This window comes from Neophocaena asiaeorientalis, unplaced genomic scaffold (genome assembly GCF_003031525.2).
Source record: "Neophocaena asiaeorientalis asiaeorientalis breed wild unplaced genomic scaffold, Neophocaena_asiaeorientalis_V1.1 scaffold119, whole genome shotgun sequence".
Taxonomy (NCBI): Eukaryota; Metazoa; Chordata; class Mammalia; order Artiodactyla; family Phocoenidae; genus Neophocaena; species Neophocaena asiaeorientalis.
In genome coordinates this window covers 1867434-1888457 of record NW_020175821.1, presented here as the reverse complement: position 1 = coordinate 1888457, position 21024 = coordinate 1867434, and the positions used below count along the sequence as shown (strand labels likewise).

General features: G+C 41.6%; 1 protein-coding gene across 2 annotated transcripts in view; it reads right to left on the bottom strand.

The window, feature by feature from the left end:
* The window catches only part of VPS39 (VPS39 subunit of HOPS complex), a 44757-nt gene that overhangs the window by 14986 nt on the left and 8747 nt on the right, over positions 1 to 21024 (bottom strand). Inside the window, exons 3-11 of one of the 2 annotated variants that reach the window (XM_024732465.1) lie at positions 14635 to 14699; positions 14284 to 14326; positions 12935 to 13029; positions 11908 to 12006; positions 11368 to 11460; positions 9035 to 9218; positions 5043 to 5163; positions 4814 to 4934; positions 1605 to 1734 (exon numbers count right to left, since the gene is read on the bottom strand). In XM_024732465.1, the coding sequence (XP_024588233.1) occupies positions 1605 to 1734; positions 4814 to 4934; positions 5043 to 5163; positions 9035 to 9218; positions 11368 to 11460; positions 11908 to 12006; positions 12935 to 13029; positions 14284 to 14326; positions 14635 to 14699 (951 nt within the window). The remainder of the gene's footprint in view (positions 1 to 1604; positions 1735 to 4813; positions 4935 to 5042; positions 5164 to 9034; positions 9219 to 11367; positions 11461 to 11907; positions 12007 to 12934; positions 13030 to 14283; positions 14327 to 14634; positions 14700 to 21024) is intronic. The other variant, XM_024732466.1, reaches the window with a different exon arrangement.

Genomic DNA, 21024 nt, shown 5'->3' with positions numbered 1-21024 from the left:
AGAGACCCCAAGCAAGAACTGCCCAGCTGAGCACTTCCCAAATTCCTAACCAACAGATACCAAGAGAGATAACAGACGATTTGTTATTTTAAGTCACTAACTTTTGGGATAATTTGCTACATGGCATTAGACAGCTAATACAAGCTGATGGGGGCAACTTTTATTGAGGATGCAACAACAGGGGAGGTGGTGGCAGTAACAGCTAAGGAAGTGGCTGTGCCGGTGGAGGACTGCCTCGGCTGTCCTGGCTACAGAGGGATTACTGTCCAGCTTCCTATTTCCTGCTGGGAGGTCCTCCGGAGCAACCTTGGTTCCTACTATTCCCAAGCCTGGTCCCCCATTCATTTGGTAGGCTCCTCCACCTGCCATTCCCTTAATATTCCAATAAGCCATGCTTAATTTAACCAGATACTGTTTGAATTCTCCAGAATTGGTCTCTACTGCTCACAACCAAGAACCTTAACTGATACAGGGAGTTACCACAGTTTATTGCTGGCCAAGGTCAAGGGAAGATGCAAGAAAGGTAAACAAAGAGGAGAAAAAAAGAGGAGATAGAGAGTCAAACCAAGTATATATAGATTGATCTAAATTAAGCAAAAATGGAATATACCCAAATGAAAAATTTAATAATAATAACAGCAAACACTTACCTGGCATTTATTAAGTACCACACACTGTTCTAAGCACTTTCCTGTTCTAAGCACTTGACATAATCTTCACTGCCACACCATGAGGTGAGTAGTATTATTCTCCCTGTTTTGCAGAGGAGAAAGCTGAAGCAGAGAGAGTCCAGTCTGCCTGAGGTCAGGCAGTCTGCCTCCAAAGTACCTGCTCCTCATCACAATGCTCTAGTGTCTAGAGAGCTTTTAGGACACTGAGAAAAGAAAGGGATTTGCAGCACTGCCCTACGTGGCTCTTAAAAATGACCTACAGGTGGGACTTCCCTGGTGGTGCAGTGATTAAGAATCCGGCTGCCAATGCAGGGGACACGGGCTCGATTCCTGGTCTGGAAGATCCCACAAACTGCGGAGCAACTAAGCCTGTATGCCACAACTACTGAGCCCACGCGCCTAGAGCCCAAGCTCTGAACAAGAGAAGTCACTGCAGTGAGAAGCCCACGCACCACAACGAAGAGTAGCCCTCACTCGCCGCAGCTAGAGCAAAGCCTGCGTGCATCAACGAAGACCCAATGCAGCCAAAAATAAATAAATTAAATTAATAAATTTTTTAAAAAATGACCTACTGTTGAATCCTACTAAGTTCAGGCCAGTGACTTTTGTCTAGAACAGCAGTCAATAACCACTAGATGATCAAACACACATGTGTTGACTTGAATGACTTTCTGTTACCTTCCTCTAATGGCAAGGGCAAAGCATCCCAGAAAACTGGAAGTCTGTATATATAGGTGAGACCAGAGTCGTAAGATCAGGACTGTAAATATGTAGCCACATGGCCACCCACAGGATCCTGTTAGGTACGAGGATCAATTTAGATGAGCGTAAACTTTCCCCATTCTCAGAAGTCTGGTGTCATTTCTCCCCATCCTTTCCAGTTCCCCCTCCCTCGATTTAGTTCCTTATCCCTAGGCCATACCCACTTGTTACCTGTGCCAAGTTTAGCAAAGACCTGCATGGACTCATCAAAACGCTTCTGGCAGAAGAGGTTGAAGGCATACAAGTTCTTGATGTGATGGATCTGTTGCTGTTTTTCACTGTCGGAATCATCTTTCATTTCCTGATAAGAGAATATAATAGGTAGGAGCACACTCACTCAACAAATATTTATTCAGTATACACCAGGTATCAGACAATACCCTGAAACATGCTATGCCCTCACAGACTGCCCTTACATTCTAATCATAAGTCACTATGCAATTAAAATACAATAGGGTTCCTACAAAATACCTGACCAGTACTCCTGAAAACTGTCAGGGTCGTGAAAAATAAGGAAAGACTAAGAAACCGCCACAGCTCAGAGGACACTAAGAATGCATGACAGCTAAATACAATGTGATTTCTGGATTTGAACCTGGAACAGAAAAAGGGACATTACTGGAAAAACTTGGTGAAATCTGAATAAAGTCTAGAGTTTAGTTTTAAAACAAAAAATCAAAACAAAACAGGGTGAGTGATGACAGAAGCATGTGGGTAGGGTATTCAGTCTAGTGTGAGCAGTGGGTCCAGGAAGGCTCCCAGGAGGAACGTAAACTGAGACACAAAGGATGAGCTGGAGTTGGCCAGGCGAGGCTGGCAGGTGACAGACGGGAGGAGATTCCAGGCCAAGAGGACAGCAAGTGTGCGCAGGGCTCTAAAATGACAGAGAGAACATGGCCTGCTCAAGGAATGAAAGACGTTTAACACAGCTGGCACAGTTGGGAAAGGTCCTGTTCACAGTAAAATCCAAATAAATAGAGCTACTTATTATCTCTGCTTCTTCCTTTAACCTCTTCCCCCCTTATACCCTTTTTAACCAATCTTTGCCACATTTAATTTCTTCCTTTGAAATGTCTCTCCATGTCAACTATACCCCAATTTAAAAAAAAAAGGTCTCTCCATGTTTTCCCTTCTTTTCTTTTCCTCTTCTATTGCGTTCACCCTAGTCCAGGCCATCATCAGCATGTTGCCACGCCTGGGCTAAGCTCTCCTGCTTGGTGTTTTAAAGGCTCTCAAAGCCTGGCACAGCCTCCTTAGCTAGGTTATTCCCAGACATTCAAGTCACACCCTACATGCCAGTCAGGATGGCCTCCAAACATCCTGGAAATACTTGTTTCCACACTTGTTTTCACTTCTTCTTCTTCTTCTTCTTCTTTTTTTTTAGATGTCGGGGGTAGGAGTTCATTAATTAATTAATTTATTTATAGCTGTGTTGGGTCTTCGTTTCTGTGCAAAGTCTCTCTCTAGTTGTGGCAAGCGGGGGCCACTCTTCATCGCGGCGCGCGGGCCTCTCACTGTCGTGGCCTCTCTTGTTGCGGAGCACAGGCTCCAGGTGCGCAGGCTCAGTAGCTGTGGCTCACGGGCCTAGTCGCTCCGCGGCATGTGGGATCCTCCCAGACCAGGGCTCGAACCCGTGTCCCCCGCATTGGCAGGCAGATTCTCAACCACTGCACCACCAGGGAAGCCCTGTTTTCACTTGTTTAACTTCCTCAGGCTCTGTAACTCTCCCTGTTTCCTGCTCCTGCTCCTACCTATCCTTAAAAGGTCCAACCTTAGGAGGCCTTTTCCAGCCCAAAGCAAAGTTTAGTACATAACTGCCCTCTGAAAGTTTCATGTACGTTCTCTGATTAATTTAAATAAAAGATAGGTTCCTCAAGAGCTAAGATGATATCAAACAACCTTCTTTTGTCATAGAGCAGAACACCTAGTAAGTACAAGCCTAGAAAAGAGAAGGGAAAATGGAAACCCACTTCCATCTTCTCTACTGAAGATTTAACAGACAACCTGCAGCAGGAAGATCACTGGAAAGACCTGAGACCTTCCTTTTAAGAAAAATAGATACTAAAAAAAGCTATGTGCTACATAATACCCTTTTTATAAAGTTCAAAAACTAAATACATATTCAAGTACACAAATATATATGAAAGATTAAACAAAAAAATGTTAAGGGCACGATAAACACAAAGTTAGGATAATGGCTGTGTCTGGAGGGTAGGCAGAGGGATGGGATGGGGAGGGACATATAGGTTATGTAAGTTATTTTGGGGGGATAGGATGGTGGGTTCATGGGTATCATTATTTTAAAAATGAAAATAAAATAATTTAGAGAAACAGATGAGTGGGGAGAAAAATAGTAAGATGCTAAAATTAAATGGCCCAAGACAGAAACAATCTATGGTATATTAAATGTGTCTAACTACTAAGACTGGATTTTTGTTTTATATCTAGAACTTATACACCCAAAATAAATGTTGCTCTTCAAAAGTATACACCATATAGAATTATAAACATATGTATTCCAAAATTTGTGCCCACTGTTTCCCTTTCAGAAGTAATTTATAAGATACTCTGAAAACTAAGTTTTCCTACTATTATCTTCAAAAAATCTCTTCTCTTTTACCAAATTAGCACTGTCCAGTTTAATGACTAAGTGAGGCTTGGAATGACTTTTAGTTGTTTCATAAAATCAAATCCACCCTTTAGAGATGACAATAATCACCACTGGGGATGTTTAAAAGAATAAGACAAGACTTGAAAGTCAATCTCCAAGAAGTGTTTTGGCAATGAGAGCATCACTGAAAGAACAGTATGGTCAGTACTTTGCTGTGAGTAACATCCCACAAGTAACATCCCATCCATTCAAGGAGAGTGAGTCTTGTGACTGCAGCCCTGCTGAATTGAATGTAGCAACCTGAGGTGGGTTCAGAATACCTAAAGAAGGCCTACTTACCCAAGCCCAGGAGACTACTGGTGAAAGGGATTTTGAGAGGCCCTGTAGTTGTTGCATTCAACCACACTGTAATCTTGACAGTTATGACTGTTATTTTAATGTTAGCATTGTCCTTAATTTTTCAAGGCCATACCATATCTATTAAATTATTTTACTGTCCTATTAATTCTATGAAATACTAGTATAATTTAGTATAATTTGCATTCATTCTACATTTGACAGATAAGCAAACTGAGATAGTGAAATCATTTAGAGTCACATAGATATTTTATGGCAGGGTCAGATCCTGAATCCAAGCCCCCTGACTTTCAGCTCTGTGTTTATTCCTCCAGTCCAAACTAAATAAGAACATCTAAACTAAAATCCGCTACTCTGGAGAACAATGAGGAAGGCCCATTTCTCACACCCAAATCTCAGAAACAAGACTTACTGCAAGCTGCAGAGCCAATTCAAACTGCTTGTCCTGGAGAAGCTGTTGGATTTGGGTTGCCATGGGGACTGGAATGAGTCTCCAAACAAAATGGTTGCTGGCCACATAGATAATGTTTGATCTGGAGACAGAAGAGGATTAGCAAAAGAGTGCTGGCTTTATGATAACACAGATAACTTTAAAGCTTTGCAATAATATGGCAGCTACAGTCAAGAAAGAAATTCCTTACCCTCCTGAGGTAATGAAACGGGGCCTTTGCAATTCAATGCTCTGGACCAGAAGCCTTGGCTCAAATGTCCGGATCTCCACATATCGAGGCAACACTGCAATGATGTAGGGAGGCTGGTGCTCTGCACAAGAGAGAACATCTTGAGTTGCGCTTCTGTTCTAAGCCTTTAGGGTTATGGACTGTTTCAGCTTCTCAGTTCTAAGCTGCACTTGGATCTCCAAATGGTCCACTAGTCAAATACCAAGCCAGGATCCTACACTGTGATATACAAAGAAAAAAAAAATGTTTGTCTCAGTGATGCTAAATCTCCTGCACAAAAAAGATGCATCCAGCTTTGCTCAGAGGGACGTGACTCCACTCCTACTGTTTCCCCGAGAGAGCTGGGTGAAAGCGTCACTGGCTCCTTTCTCATCCGTCACAAAGCCAGGCCAGACCAAGGCCAGCTGCAGCTCCCCTAACAATGAGTCAGTGGGAGAACAAGGTTACATAACTTCTTTCATTCTCTTAGGAAAGGCAAGAGGAGGGCAACTTCTCTTTTTTTTTTTTTTCCCTAAAATTATGCTAGAGAAAGAGATCCACATTTCTGGCCAATGTTATTTCTGCTTGAGATTTTCACAGCGAAAAGATGCAGAACTCCACCTAATGCTCAATGGTTCACAGAGAAGGCAGCTGGATGGCATTCTCGGTGTAGCCATTTTCTTACATGAGGTAACTAGTGTGCCAAATTCATAAAAACAGAAAGTAGAATGGTGCCAAGGGCTGAGGGAGGGGAAAATGGGTTCTTGTTTAATAGGTACAGAGTTTTAGTTTTACAAGATGAAAAAGTTCTGAAATGTGCTGCATGACAATGTGAATATACATAACACTACTGAACTGTGCACTTAAAAATGGTTAAGGTCAAATTGAAGGATAAAAAACCATATGATCATCTCAACAGATGCAGAAAAAGCTTTCAATAAAATTCAACACCCATTTATGATAAAAACTCTCCAGAAAGTAGGCATAGAGGGAACTTACCTCAACATAATAAAGGCCATATATGACAAACCCACAGCCAACATCATTCTCAATGGTGAAAAACTGAAAGAATTTCCTCTAAGATCAGGAACAAAACAAGGCTGCCCACTCTCACCACTATTATTCAACAGTTTTGGAAGTTTTAGCCACAGCAATCAGAGAAGAAAAAGAAATAAAAGGAATACAAATTGGATGGGAGGGAGACGCAAGAGGGAGGGGATATGGGCATATATGTATACATATAGCTGATTCACTTTGTTATACAGCAGAAACTAACACAACATTGTAAAGCAATTATACTCCAATAAAGATGTAAAAAAAAAACAAAAAATGGTTAAGGTGATAGATTTTATGCTATGTGTTGTTTTTAACTACAATTAAAAATAGAAATTTTTTAATTAGTAAAAAATGAACCACTAGATGGCATAATTATCATATAAAAACGTAACCTCAAAGAATATATTTATAAGAATAGTTTCTTAGTGTGACTTACTTGCTATAAATTTATTTTCCTCATTATTTATTTTCAGATAAAAAGTTTTTCATATTATATTCACAATTTATACTCTAAATGAATAGTACAATAAAATTTCAAAGCTAGAAGGGAACTCAGAAATGCGGAAAAACTAAGGCCTTAGTAATACCTTCATCAGTTTGAATGCTATTGTTGTTATTATGTTGATATTTTTCATCTTACCAAAAAATAAAATTTAATAGCATGTTTTTTTGTATTGAATTCTTTTTTTATGCTGACCTCATTTTAAGAAAGATAACTATGTAAAGTTTCTCTGTCCTTTTAAAATCTGGTCCACTTTAATAAGGTCTAATTCAATAAAAGAAGTAATCTATACTAGAAACCCTTTTGGTTGTCATGTCTTATCATTTGTTCAGTCTCCCCAAGTCTTTGACAACAGAGATGGTCTGGATCTCTCTATGTCTTCAAACTTGGCATACTGGCTGGTGTCCAGCAAGCATGTAATGAATGGCGGACAATGACAGTAATTCATCAATCAGCAAGCATTTAGTAAGAGGCTATGATGTTTCACGCACTCTCAAAGTGGACCAAGACATAAGCCCAGAGCCCACAGAGCTCCTGCACGAGCAGAGGAGACAGACAACTCACTGCATCCAGTGGGACAGTGCAGCTAGCATGACGGAGAAACCTGAAAGGGCAGTGGAAGCACCAAGGGGGAAGTGACTAATGCTGCCTGTGGGTCAGAGCAGACTTCTGAGAGGAAGTGCCACTGAACGGGGGCCTTGTCATATGAGCAGCATGCTGCTGGGCAGACAAGAAAGGAAGAGGCAACAGCACAGATGAAGGCACAGGGATGGGGAGTCCTTTCAGAATGACTGGAGCCTGGGGGCAGTAGTGAAGAGGAGAGCAGAAATATAATCGAAGTCTATAAGAAGTTTAGTCTTCTTCCTGTCAGATGGTGTTCTTCCACCCTACCCAGGAAGAATGTCCCCTCCCTCCATGTGTTAAGGCACAAAAATGTTTTTGCGAAACACTGCCAAAGGGGCTGGGAACTAACGAAGGTCTTAAAACAGGGTCCCCACGCTGGGGAACCAGAAACCTACTTCCAGCATATTACACACAGCTTCACCTAGTCTACCAAGCCTCTTCTTCTAAAGGAAAACAAGGGTCCCTAGAACATCACGAAGCTTCTTGTGAAGCTCTTAACCACCCCCACCCATGGCAAACTTGTGAATATACATAATCTTGAGCCCTATAAAATACTGTCCTTTTGATTTATCTTCCTTCTGGTCTACTCATCTCTAATCACCACCTGAATAACCACCAGAGAACATGATGCTTTTATCAATTCTACCATTTAGGAATCTAATGGCCTCTCAGACCTTCGAGTGGGCCTCTAACAACTGGCCCCATCCTCATTCCTCCATAATCCACACCACCTGTTTCAGTCAGGTCAGCCTCTGGAATGCCCTCTCACAAATCAGCATGTCTTCTGCATTTCTGCTCATTTTTCAAACTATTCTTTCTGCCTAAAATGAAAGAAATTTTTCTTTAAGCTAGATCCTGAACTCCTTGCCTGGTCTAGTGCAATCTTAATGGAACTTCTTACTGATTAATTGAACAATGAACTTCCCCTTTCTCAACTAGCAAGTCTCAACTCATCCGATTTAATGCCTTAAGCAGGGTCTTGTTTCATCTCTTTATGCAAGATGTAATCCTTGTTTCCCGAGCTAGAGCCCTTAAAGACAGCATGTCTGTATGCCTCTCCACAGCAGTAACGAAAATGCTTACTCTTCGGACTAAAAATGATTGCTGCCAACGTGGTGATATGCTTCCAGGCAATACCATCGCAGAGAGCTGGAAGCCTGAGGCAGGTGTAGGAGCAGAAACACCTGATGTGTAGGACAGACACACCTGAACACACTCTGTGCCTCTAAGCTACAAAAACAAGAGCAGCAATAACCACATCAAAAACCTTTTGATGCTGAGTTATACAGATTATAGGACGAAGTAAAAAATTTCCACTAATTTCCAAATGTAGTCTTTTTGGCAGAGACACAAACCATTAAAAAGAAGGTAAAAGAAAAGGAACTAAGAGGTAAAAATAGTAGTAGTAGATAATCACTTCCTAAAATGTACAATTCTGTTTACATTCTTCCCCCTCTGGGGCAAAACCCAACTTCCTACAAAAGCCAGAATATCCCTTTTGGTTTTTTTTTTTTGGCAGGGGGGCCACACCACGCAGCATGCGGGATTTTAGTTCCCTGACCAGGGATCAAACCTGTGCCCCCTGCAGTGGAAGTGCAGAGTCTTAACCACTGGACCGCCAGGGAAGTCCCCAGAATATCCCATTTTTAATAACCCTAAAACTCTTTTCTACTTACAAGAAGGGGAACTGAGAGTGAATGACACTGGAAACCACTGTCTGCTAAAGCTATGAATGGGGCTCCATTCTTCGAGGGTGGCCCAACGTGGGAAAGAGAAGCTACGGTGGTCTCACCCATGGCCACAGGGATGTCTGTCCAGTTCAGGGCACACTTCTGTGTGCAGATCCCCTCCTCATTGAGCACCACGGTGAGATCATCCTGACCCACAGCCACCTTTCCATCTGCCAGAGGTGCAACTAAGGGCTCCAGCTGTTTTCCTGTTGGAAATAGCTCTTTGTTGGACCCCTTTCCATCTACCTATAGGAAGACACAAAGTGAGTCACCCATCATTCTTCAGCCAGAGGCATGAACACACATGGCCCGGAAAAATCAAGTTAAAACCCCAAACCTACAGAAGCCAATAATATTCCTTATTTGGCATAAAGAAATATTATAGAGTCTGTTATGACAAATTTTGTCATCACAACGTCGAACCAGTTCTCTTTTTCTCTAACGTGGAGACAAGCATCTAGCCTGGCAACTAACAATGTCAATTGCTGGCGAGGATGCAAAGCAATTGGAACTCTCATATGATGCTGGTGAGAACACAAAATGGTACAGCCATTTTGTTTGTTGGCTTCTTATAAAGTTAAATATACACTTACCATGGGACCCAACAATCCCATTCCTAGGCATTTCCTCAGGAGAAATGAAAACCTGTGTTTACACAAAAATCTGTGTGCAAAATTTTATAGCAGCTTTGTTTATAATGCATAAAAATTGTAAACAACTTTGTTCTTCAACTGATGAATGGATAACCAAACTGTAGTACATCCATACAATGGAATACTATTCAGTCATAAAAAAGAATATATTGACCCACACACAACACAGTTGGATGTCAAATGCATTTACGCTAAGTGAAAGAAGCCAGGCTCAAAAGGCTACATACTGTATGATCCCATTTATATGACATTCTGGAAAAGGCAAAACTATAAGAGATGAAGAACAGATCAGTGGTTACTAGAGGTTGGTGTGTGGAAGGAGGGCTGACTTCAAAGGGGCAGCATGAGGGAATTTCTTGGGATGATGGGACTGTTCTGAATCTTTTCTTTTCTTTTTTTTGGCCACACGGCATGCAGCATCTTAGTTCCCTGACCAGGGATTGAACCTGTGCCCGCTGCAGTGGAGGCATAGAATCCTAACCACTGGACCGCCAGGGAAGTCCCCTGTTCTGACTCCTGATTGTGGTGGTGGTTATACAACTCTAGGCATCTGTCAAAATTCAGAACTGCACATCCAAAAGAACAAATTTTACTGTCTGCAAATAAATGAATACGTTTTGAATAACCTGGTCCTAAAGCAAGATTCCTCACCCTCAAAACACTCCACCCTCAAGAAGCTGACGGCAACACCTAAGGAAGTCAGAGGAATGAGAGCCCTCTTCCAACTTTTGGCTCTGTCCCCCGCCCCTCACAGACTCCTCTCAGGCACCTGTCTGCCTAGTGGCTATGCAGTCAGTTACACAGCAGTAACTCGCCTAGGAGCTTGCAATTCAGATCCTGATAAAATTAGGCTAGTCCAAGAATATAAACAGGGAACATATATATTAACTAGATAAACAATGAAGAGCTGACACAGCAGGGAGTAGGGAAGTGGGAGGTGGGGAGAAAGACCTCCAGGATTGTCAAGTCTGGATTATGAGAGGGGTATGAAGCTAAGGAATTTCTGTTATTCTATAAAATGAATGGTAAACCAACCTTTTTTACATACAGCCTGCATACTGGAGGGGAAAAAAACCAATGTCGTGGATATTTACCACTTAAGAGAAAAAGCAGGTTATAAAACAATGTGTATAACATGAGATTTTTGTAAATAGGGCAGATGCCCATTACCAAAATGTTAACAGTGATTACTTCTGAGTGGGAGAATTATGGATGACTTGCACTTCTTTTCTTTTCCTTATCTATATTTTCTTATTTTCTATAATAAATACATACGGCTTTTGAAATTTAAAAAAAAACAGTGAAAATAATTTTTACAACAAATATTTTGGGGGGCAGGAAACTCAAAGTCTTAAAAATACTTAAGTTAATACTAAAATTGGTATATAATTCCTCAGCACTGAAGCCTCAAGATAGCAGTCCATGATAATGCTACTGGACAGAGGCATGCAGCCCTAATTATCTAGCCCAATAACTAGATACAGGATATGGATAATTCATTATGTAGAGAACTGAGAGTTGACTCTGCCTGGCTTAAGATACACAGACATCTTATTTGTGAAAGATGTTTAGTGCATGAAAGATAACCAAACATAAAAACACAAACCCTGTTATGCCAAGAACTCTACTTAAGGCAGTCTCTTGACCTACAGTTCAGAAGCACATAATCATCTCTCCCAGGTAGACTCGTAATCACATTCCCCAAGGTAAACTGACGATACTTGCAAAATAGTAAATCTTACCCTTATTAGGTAGTAGTCTCTCTTGAAACCCACACAGATAGCATTTTCACACCATGCCATGGACTTGGGCACATCTGGTACACTAAAGTCTCCCTGGAGAAGACAGCAAGAGTTCACTTGGAAAGATGTTAAAGGAAAAAAACCATGACCTTCCTGTTATTCCACCCCCATTCTGCAAAATTACTCTCACCCTCATCTGAATACAATTCTCTTAGCATGAGGCCAGGAAACCACCCATAATAAAAATACAAGTCACCCATGAACTGGACAAGGTGCATTCGGAAAAGGTGAAAACCCCCTTTGATATAAATGAATCTGTAGAGGTGTAGAATTGTCCTACTCCTGCCTCTGAAGGCCAGGAGATTTTGACAAGTGCGCACAAGTAACTCATAGGTACTCCTAGCAGAGCATTCATCTGGGGAGAACATCAAGACTGGGCTCCTGAGCTTCACAGGAACTGAAAAGCAAGTCTTTCAAGCTGTGGGTCAACTTAGCAGCAGCTCTCACCCAACCCATGGACCAGGAAACAGTGGACTGTACCTGCAATTCATGAAATTCCCTGTCTTTCCAGAAATAGAGCTGCAGCTTCTTTTTCACAGCCACACACATCCGCAACACCTCCTCCCCAGTCTCTGTGTGCTGGGAAGAGACACCCAGAGCGAATGAGGATGTGCACACGATGACTCCAGAACTGACAACTATATTAGAGACTTTTCTACCTTGAAAAGGCTACTAATCTGAACATCCCTTGTCATACAAGGTCATGCTGCCATATAAGCCGAACCAAAGCACACCATTCTATCTAAGATGCGCTCAGAAACAACAGGCTGAGAAGCGCTTCCTCCCCAAGGGCTGCCAGTCAGAGGCCCCGGTCCCAGCAAATGTCATGGGCCTTTATATTTAGAGAGGAAAACCTATATAACTGCTTCCTCCTTTTTTTCTTAAATGCTTCTTGCTCATGGCTGTCAATACCTGCAGGGGCAGGGATCAGCCTGTGTCAGTGACAGCAGGCCCACTTTCAATCCTTTAAAGGAGTAGGGGACGGAAATGCCTAAGCATACAACAAACGATGCAGCGTCAATATAGATCGTAAGTGCTAAAAAGTGATCAAAGCTGAATAGAGGGGTGACGCAGATTTTGAAGAAGGTAAGGATGACGGATTGGCAAAAATCAGGAGAAATGTCTTTTCCGAATAACGAAAACTCCCTAAGGACAAAGACCACAATGATACGTTCAGAACAAGAGTCACTTTAATGCCCTAGAGCTATGTTCATGTACTGTTACAGTCATGATTTCCCACTAATGGTTTGTCCATGGCAAGCATTTTCGTCCTCGATTAGCTGCCTCCTGAAATACAGCTGTCCGGTAGTGCACACACAGGGAATGCAAATGTTTCAACATTTTAAGGGGGAAATTTCTCTAATACAATCCAAAATCAAATACTCTCTTTGGAGTCTCTGCTGAGTTTGGATATCAATGTTATTCTTCCCATCTAATGGTAGGAATGATGTAGGAAAGGCTGCATTTATTAAAGCACAAAGCCAAATTTCATCTCGCCCACACTTACCTGGAGGTCACATGTGAACAGTGATGCTCCCTTTGCCTTGGAAACTGTAGTGATTTGTTGAAATGTCAATAGGTCATGGACATAAATATTATTTTCTGTTTGGAAGGAGGTAAAACACCCGTATAAATTCTCACAATTCTCTAGTATAGCCACCTTCAAGACACACACACACACACACACACACACACACACACACACACACACACACACAAAATAACTGTGTAACAACCAGAAGAACCAAATGGCAAATACTGGTCGAAGATGTACCTTCAGCTTCACTAACAATGACCTATTCTGGTCCATGACCAGTACGGAAACATTTAAGAAGTCACTTAGTCTTCTAAACTTGTATATTTTGTTCCTTTAAATTTGGGCTGGCTTGAATTAAAGAGCTCTTTCACTTCCAAAGAACACTCTTATACTCTGTCTTTCTCAAGTCTGGAAACTTGTGATGCAATATTTGTACAAGAAATTCCTTTCAAAGCTACTCACATTAGGAGGCTCCAGTAAGAGAAAGGAAACCCCCTGTGGATTTTGTACAAACCCATGGCAAGGATTTCTTTTCTAGCAAAGCCAGTGCAATAATTTCACTTGGGCCTCTTAGCTAGTTTTAGTTAATTTAAATGTTTCTCTCTTGACTAGAAACTAAGTTTAAAATGATTCTACCATTTGGGCCCTGGGCTGAACAGTACAGAGCATGAGGCAAGTTTCTAGTTCTTCTGCTTGTCATGAAAAGGCCTCACTGGCCGCCTTCCATGAAACTATGGCTTTTCAAACAAGGCCTGGAATAGTCTGGCCCTGATCTCTCACCTGTCTCTTACCAGTCTCCACCATATACCCTAAGTCTGGCCAGATTTCAGGGCCTTTGCTTAAGCTGTTCCCTCTGCCTATAACACTCTGCCTACCCCTCTCTTCCTGTTGAAACCCTAGTCATCCACTGGACAATGCTGTCTCTCCCATTACTAAGATCCCACAATACTTTTTATAAATTTTCATTGTAACTTATCACACTGTAACATGAGTACTTTCTGTCATTTTGGTCTTCAGAACCAGAACCTAAGTTTCAAAGATAGAAACCATGTCTCATTCAACTTGGTATCCCCAATGCCTAGAGTAGGACTCAATAAATATTGAATGAATGAATGAATGAAGTGATACTTCTTGGAGAACAGAGCTCAAGATATGGGGGATGCTGGTGCCTTTATTACCTGTGTACCCTGCTGCATCTGGTTAGGAATGTGTCCGTTTCATTGTTAAGTAACAACTATCAAATTAACCATGAAAGGGTTAATCAGGTCATAGCTTTTGTTTCTTGACACATGAAATACAAATGCAACCCATTTTCTTACCTAACAAGCTGACCAGAATCTTAAACTGGGAAACCACATGGATCTGGAAAATAGTAAATCATTAGACTCAAACACTTCTGACAAGGTTTAACAAATGTTCATTTTAACTGCAATACTAAAAAGGGACTAAAAAGCCCGTATCAATGACAAGGATCTGACTTATGTGCAATCACAATTTCTGTTCGTGAAAGAGGATCTCAGGTACTTGATGGATGGACAGAGATCCCGGCATAAATGGGAGGGCAAAGAGCAGAGGATTCAAAGATGAATAAATAATTTTACCAAAGTCCTAGCTTTGACGGGGTCTCATAGAAGTCAAATATTCTTGTAGCTACCACCATCACGGCCTACCTGCTGAATCTTTTTGGAGAAGTTCTTATTGGATTTCTCTAATGTCACTTCAAACCTGTTGCAACCTATGGGAAAGAAACAAACATTCACATTTCCAACACAGGGATACATATAAAAATAACTATGACAAAAAATGCTGCTCCAGACTGCTCTCCTACATGAATTATAAAAAATTCCTTAAAGACTTGAAGTTGGAGATCTAAAATAGCCAGTTGTCTTTATTGAGTACAGTAAGTTGCTTTCAACTGCAATTTTAGAACAGAGGGTTTCATGCACCTTCACTTGGCATTAGCAGAAAGGACCACACCACATTTTACTGAAGCTGCAAGGTACTTATGAGGATTTTATCCTACATAATAGCACCTTGGCAAAGTATGTCACCAAAAGAGTGTAAAAAGTAACAGTCAAATATAGGAGCCCCAGCAATGAATCCCAGCCCAAAGCATCCTTAGACGGAGACAGACTAAATCCCACCGGTTACCCTGTGTCCCGTATGACAGGACAGAGCGAACAACACCATCCCCAGAGCTAAAGCAATTTAATGCATCTACACTTACTGCCACTCTCAGGTGATGCCACCTCTGCTGACACTTGCTAAAAAGGGGAAGAAAGTTATAGACCATAAAAAACACATGAAGCCAGCCTTGCTGGGATGACCAAAACATTTAGGGTCAAAAGTCACCAGAGTCAAAAAGAGAATAATTATCACAATATTAACAGCCGCTATCATTAACTAAGCAATAGCTAAGTGCCAGGCTCTGGATTTTAAAATGTCTATGTGTTCTCTGTAACTTCACAACCACCTCCAGAAGTACGTATTATTATTCCAATTTCATATCTGAGGAACCTGACAGGTCAAGCAGTTAGGTAGCAGCCAGTGAGAGAAAGCCCAGAGGCAAACTCAGGGCTGACTTTACATAAAGCCTGTGTGCTGAGCCTGCACCCTGCCACCTGCCTCCCAGCTTGGGGAGAGACTATGTACATGGCCGACCGCTCAAATCGATGGAGACTCTTTGAGGCAGCCACTAGGACCCACACCACCAAAGCTGGTCTTACTTCCTCCACATGTCCCACAGAAGAGGAGATGAAGACAGGGCCCTGAAGTTCTGGGAGATTCAGAAACCTGCCCTGTATTATGCCATTACATTGCACAAGAAAAAAAAAAAAAATCAGCCGTTACTGCTTGATAAAGAGTTCTGTATTTGAAAAGGACTTTATTACCTCTAACAATTCTCTTTATGAGCAGAATTATCTAGGGCAGAGATTCTCACACTTTTTGGCCTCAGGACCCCTTCATCTTAAAACTTACTGAGGACCAGAATTTTTACATGGATTACAGCTATCAATGCTTACCATTACAAATTAAAACTGAGGAATTTAAAAAATGTGTATTTAAAAAAATTTTTTTTTTAAATAAATTTATTTATTAATTTATTTTGGGCTTTTATGGGTCTTCTTTGCTGCTTGAGGGATTATCTCTAGTTGTGGCGGGCGGGGGCTACTCTTCGTTGAGGTGAGCAGGCTTCTCACTGCGGTGACTTCTCTTGTTGTGGAGCACGGGCTCTAGGCTCTCAGGCTTCAGTAGTTGTGGCACATGGGCTAAGTAGTTGTGGCTCGTGGGCTCTAGAGCACAGGCTCAAGAGTTGTGGCACACGGGCTTAGTTGCTCCGCGGCATGTGGGATCTTCCCAGACTAGGGCTCGAACCCATGTCTCCTGCATTGGCAGGCGGATTCTTAACCACTGCACCACCAGGGAAGTTCCAAAACATGTATTAACTGACTTAAACATAACAGTAATAAGCTCATTACATATCAGTGTAAATAACATTTTTATGAATAACTTTTTCCAAATTTAAAAGAAAAGCATTGTTTTACACTTTTATAAATCTCTTTAATGTCTGGCTTAATAGAAGACAGCTGACTCTCACATCTGCTTCTGCATTTAATCTGTTTTGATATGTTGTTTGGTTGTGGTATATGACAAACATCTGTCCTCGTGTGGACATTTAGTTGGAAAAGAGAGGAATATTTTAACAGCTTTTTCAGATAATTGTGGATCTTCTTTGATGCTATACAAAAATTTGACAAATGGAGTTTCTTGCAATCTGGAATCTGAAACCTATTAATGAACTTTTCTGTAAAAGTCCATTGGTCTATCTTACACTTCAAATGGCTCTTTGATTCGTGCTTGGTTTAGAAATTTCATGCACTGGAAAATACTGGTTCACATAGTTACACAGATTTTCCAAATGTTGACACATTTTGTTATAGGGCTGAAAAACAATCATGCTCATTATCACCCCTCATCTCATCAGGAAAATCATAAGTATGGAGAAGCTGTCAAGCTCATGGGGATGGATACAATTTTTCCACAATTCTAATTTTCTCTTGAAAGCTCTATCTTTATCATTAGTAACAAACACTGCCAGTTGTCTTCTTTGAAGTGACAGACTCTCTTTGTTCCTTTGTGAGAAAACATCTACCAAACACCCAAATGGTCTGAAAAACCACAGTCTATCTGTTAAGTCACTCTCTCAAGCAAAAATGATGCTCCATGAAATAAGTGGTCAGTTCAGCTCGTTGCTCCAACCATCATATAAGTACTTTTCCCCTGAGACAGCCACTGGGCTTTGTACCTTGAACACAGCTGAAGTGCTTCATGTGTACTTCCCATTGTATTACAGATTATTGAAAAGAGGTGTTCTCAAAGGTCAAGATAGAATAAAATTAATACTTTTTACTGCCCTACAAAGAACATTCTTGAGTGAAACTGGCTTAAAGAAAAAAAAAAAAGCACTGTGAGCACATACTGGGCAAAAATACAACTGCTTGAACAGTGTGGTGCCAACAAGACTGCCAACCACTGTCTTGAACTTGTTATGAGGGGCAGCAGTTTTAGCTGCCTTACTTGTGTGCCGTCTGTGCAAATGTCAGTGAAAAAACAATCATGTTTTAGTGTTACTGTGAACTCAAGTTTCGACGTTGTGGCTCCTCTGAAAGGATTTTGGGGAACCTCCTGGGGTCTAGAAACTGTCGACTGGAAAAAAACGCATAACCTAAAAGTTGAGAATTATGTTTTATTCTGTAGACTTGCTAAGGAATTAAGCCAGAGAGGAGCCAGGATATATAGGAGTTCAGACAAAAAAAAACAGGTAGTCAGACATCAAAAGATTACTGCTATGTAAGAAAATGAGACTTCTCAAGTTTCTATGTATGGGAGGATGCAAGAGTCTGGGCTCACTGAAATCATTCCTTTGATATGCACCTTAACTATCTAAGGCCAGCATCCTGTTTTTCTCCCTCCTGAATACCCTCAGGGCGCACAGTCTGAGGCTGCAGTGGCTGCCTGATGGCTTGAGGGCCACATCCTTTGTTTACTGATATGGCAGGTGACATTTTTCCTCCACAAGACCAAACTTTGAGAACCACTGCTCTGGGGTGAGGCATCACTGAAGTAAACACAAAGTTGTTAAGATCTTAGATAAGAAGTAAGAAGTAATCTAACTCCTCTGTTTAGGAGTAGACTGAAGTCTCTGAGTAGATTGAAGCCTAGAGACGTTTGTGAACTCACAGGAAGGGGATGGCTCAGATCAGATCAGAGTCCAGGTCCCCTTAACCCCAGTCTTTCCATGACATCTCACTACCCACTCTCTCCCTTCCCTCAGAAAGTTAGTCTGGTCGTAGCCTTACTGAGGTTTTGATAGGGACAGAGTAAAGGGACAAAGTAGGAAATTAAATAGTCAATCCCACTAGGGGACTGTAAGTAAAGAAAAAAGTATGGGAGACCCCTGTAAGTTAATGACCACTTAAGAAAGCTGGTTTATTTAACTGCAAAACCAAGCAGGCTTGCTTAGCAACAAAACCATGCAACAGAAGCATGAGACATGCTCCAAAACAATAAAACAATGGTGGCATGAGACACACATCCTTCCCAGTGAGCTCAGTAAGTTACTGATTCCTAGAACATGCTCCTCTGCACGCACTAAAAACAAAAATATAAGGAAAAGGTGACATTATACTGAAACCTGAGATGATGTGCCATTTTTAGCATATGTTACTACCTTTTTGCTCATTTCCATTGCACCATGACAGTCCTGGCTTGACCATGTAGGGATAAGAAAATTCCTTTGTCTGACGTAGAGGAGGAACTGATGACAGAAGCATGACACCTACTCTAGAATGAGGAAGAAGGTGGTCTTTTCCCCCTCCCCACTTTTCCTTTGATTATAAAACTGTAGCCCACTAAGTTCTCGGGGCATGGCACCCTCTCGCCCACCCGCTTATAAGCCTCACAAGTATCCTATTCTAATAAATCACTTCTTATCTATCACTTTGCCTCTCAATGAATTCTTTCTGCGCTGAGACATAAAGAACTGGAGCTCCTCGGAGCCTCCCAAAATGCCATCTAGTGGTTTCAGTTCGGAATATCTCAAATTTAGAAACCCAGTTAGTTCTATGGCTGATTCATGGAGGCCCAGGACTACTTCTGGCCCATAAACAGACTAGAGCTGGTCCAGAACTGAACTGTTCGCTAGGGGTATAGGGAGAAGTGAAGTCTCTAATCAGTTTGATTTCCTAATTATCTAAGGTAGGTTAATATTGCTATTCAAGTTACCTGTGGGGAAACTGAGGAAGGTTAACTAACTTGTCAAAGGTTACATGGTGAATTGGTCACAGGGCAAGGAACAGTTGGCACCAGGGTTCCAAGTCACATTAACATTAATATTACCAGTTTGAGTCTATACTATGTTGAAAAGTTTATTCTTATAGTTTAGTTTTCAATTCCTTAATACAGAAATGATATATTAAACAAGTTACTTTATCAGAGTATTTAGTATTTGATGTTTTTTGCGGTACTTGGGCCTCTCACTGCTGTGGCCTCTCCCACCGCCGCGGAGCGCAGGCTCTGGATGCGCAGGCTCAGCGGCCATGGCTCACAGGCCCAGCCGCTCCGCGGCATGTGGGATCCTCCCGGACGGATGCATCCCCTGCATCGGCAGGCGGACTCTCAACCACTGCGCCAACAGGGAAGCCCTATTAGGCTCTCTTTATCTCCCTGCTTTGCACGTCATCTGAGCCCGCATTAGACAGTCAAAACACAGTTGTTGAAAGCCGAATAAAACCAAAGGCAGGCTTAATTTTTAAATTACAGACTGGGTCAATGTCACAGAATACAAATATTCTGGCTCTGAGAACTAAAATTTAAAGCAAGGGCCAGCAAAGTACTGCCTGGGGTCAAATCCAGTCCTCCACCTGTTTTTGTAAATTACCCTTTACTGGTACACAGCCACACCCATTCATTTACATGCTGTCTACAGCTGCTCTTTTGCTACAGTAGCAGAGTACAGTAGTCATGACAGAGATGTTATGACCTGCAAAGCCTAAAACATTTACTATTTGTGTAAGTCAATAAGGTAGAGGGTACCTGGAGAAAGAGAACCAGTCACGGTTTTCTTGATATAAGAGAAGCCATTTTTGGCCTAAGCCATTTTGTGAGCTAAGCCTGGCCACAATGCTTGTCCTTGGACAGATCTCAGTAATAACGATCTTAAGGGAACAAAAGAGCAAGAGAAGTAACAATAGCAAAGATAAAAAATCAGGTGAAAAGACTCCCAGTTCTGTTTCAGTGGTAAAGATTAGCCTCGCTTTCTTGAGATTTTGCAGAATTTAACCCCCTCTAAGGTGCTCAACCACCAGATCAACTGGAACCTAAGGGATGATGATGTTGACCTTTTCAGACCCTCAGTCACTTCACTCAGCTAACGCTTGGACTCTCAACTATCCAAGGCCATTCATGAATATGCATGGACCCTTAGCTCAAAAACTTCCCCAACATCAGGAGTGAGTGAAATTGCAGCTTGACCTCCGATTGTGTTAGCTGGCTACCTAGGCTAACTTTGCTGGACTTACGAATGGTCTGTCAGAATGGAACTCGTTCGTATGTAGGGGACTTACTGTAAACCCTGTTTTGATCTTCTGGTTTCTCTTCTTACCCCACCACAGAACCTGACCAGGTACCTTCCTCCCTCCCTATTGCACCGGTGAAGGGTAGCAGAATATGCCACCCCAAAATATGCTACTCTGGCACAAGGATTATTTTGAGTTGAAGGTAACTGAGAAGAAGCAGATATAAGAAAAGCTCTCTGCTCGCTACCATCTGCCAAAGAGCCAGACACAAATTTACAAAGGTGCCTCCCATCTCCTCTCTATCAAGGACAATATTTAATCAATTTAGAGACAACTCGAGACCCATATCAGCCCACAGACTGCACCAGAGGAATCTACATAACAAACATCTCTAATTAGTTCCCCCATATATTTGCCTTCCCATAATTTGCCACTGTAGAAACTCAAAGTCCTTTTCCTTTGTCTTGTTGCTTCTCTGATTTA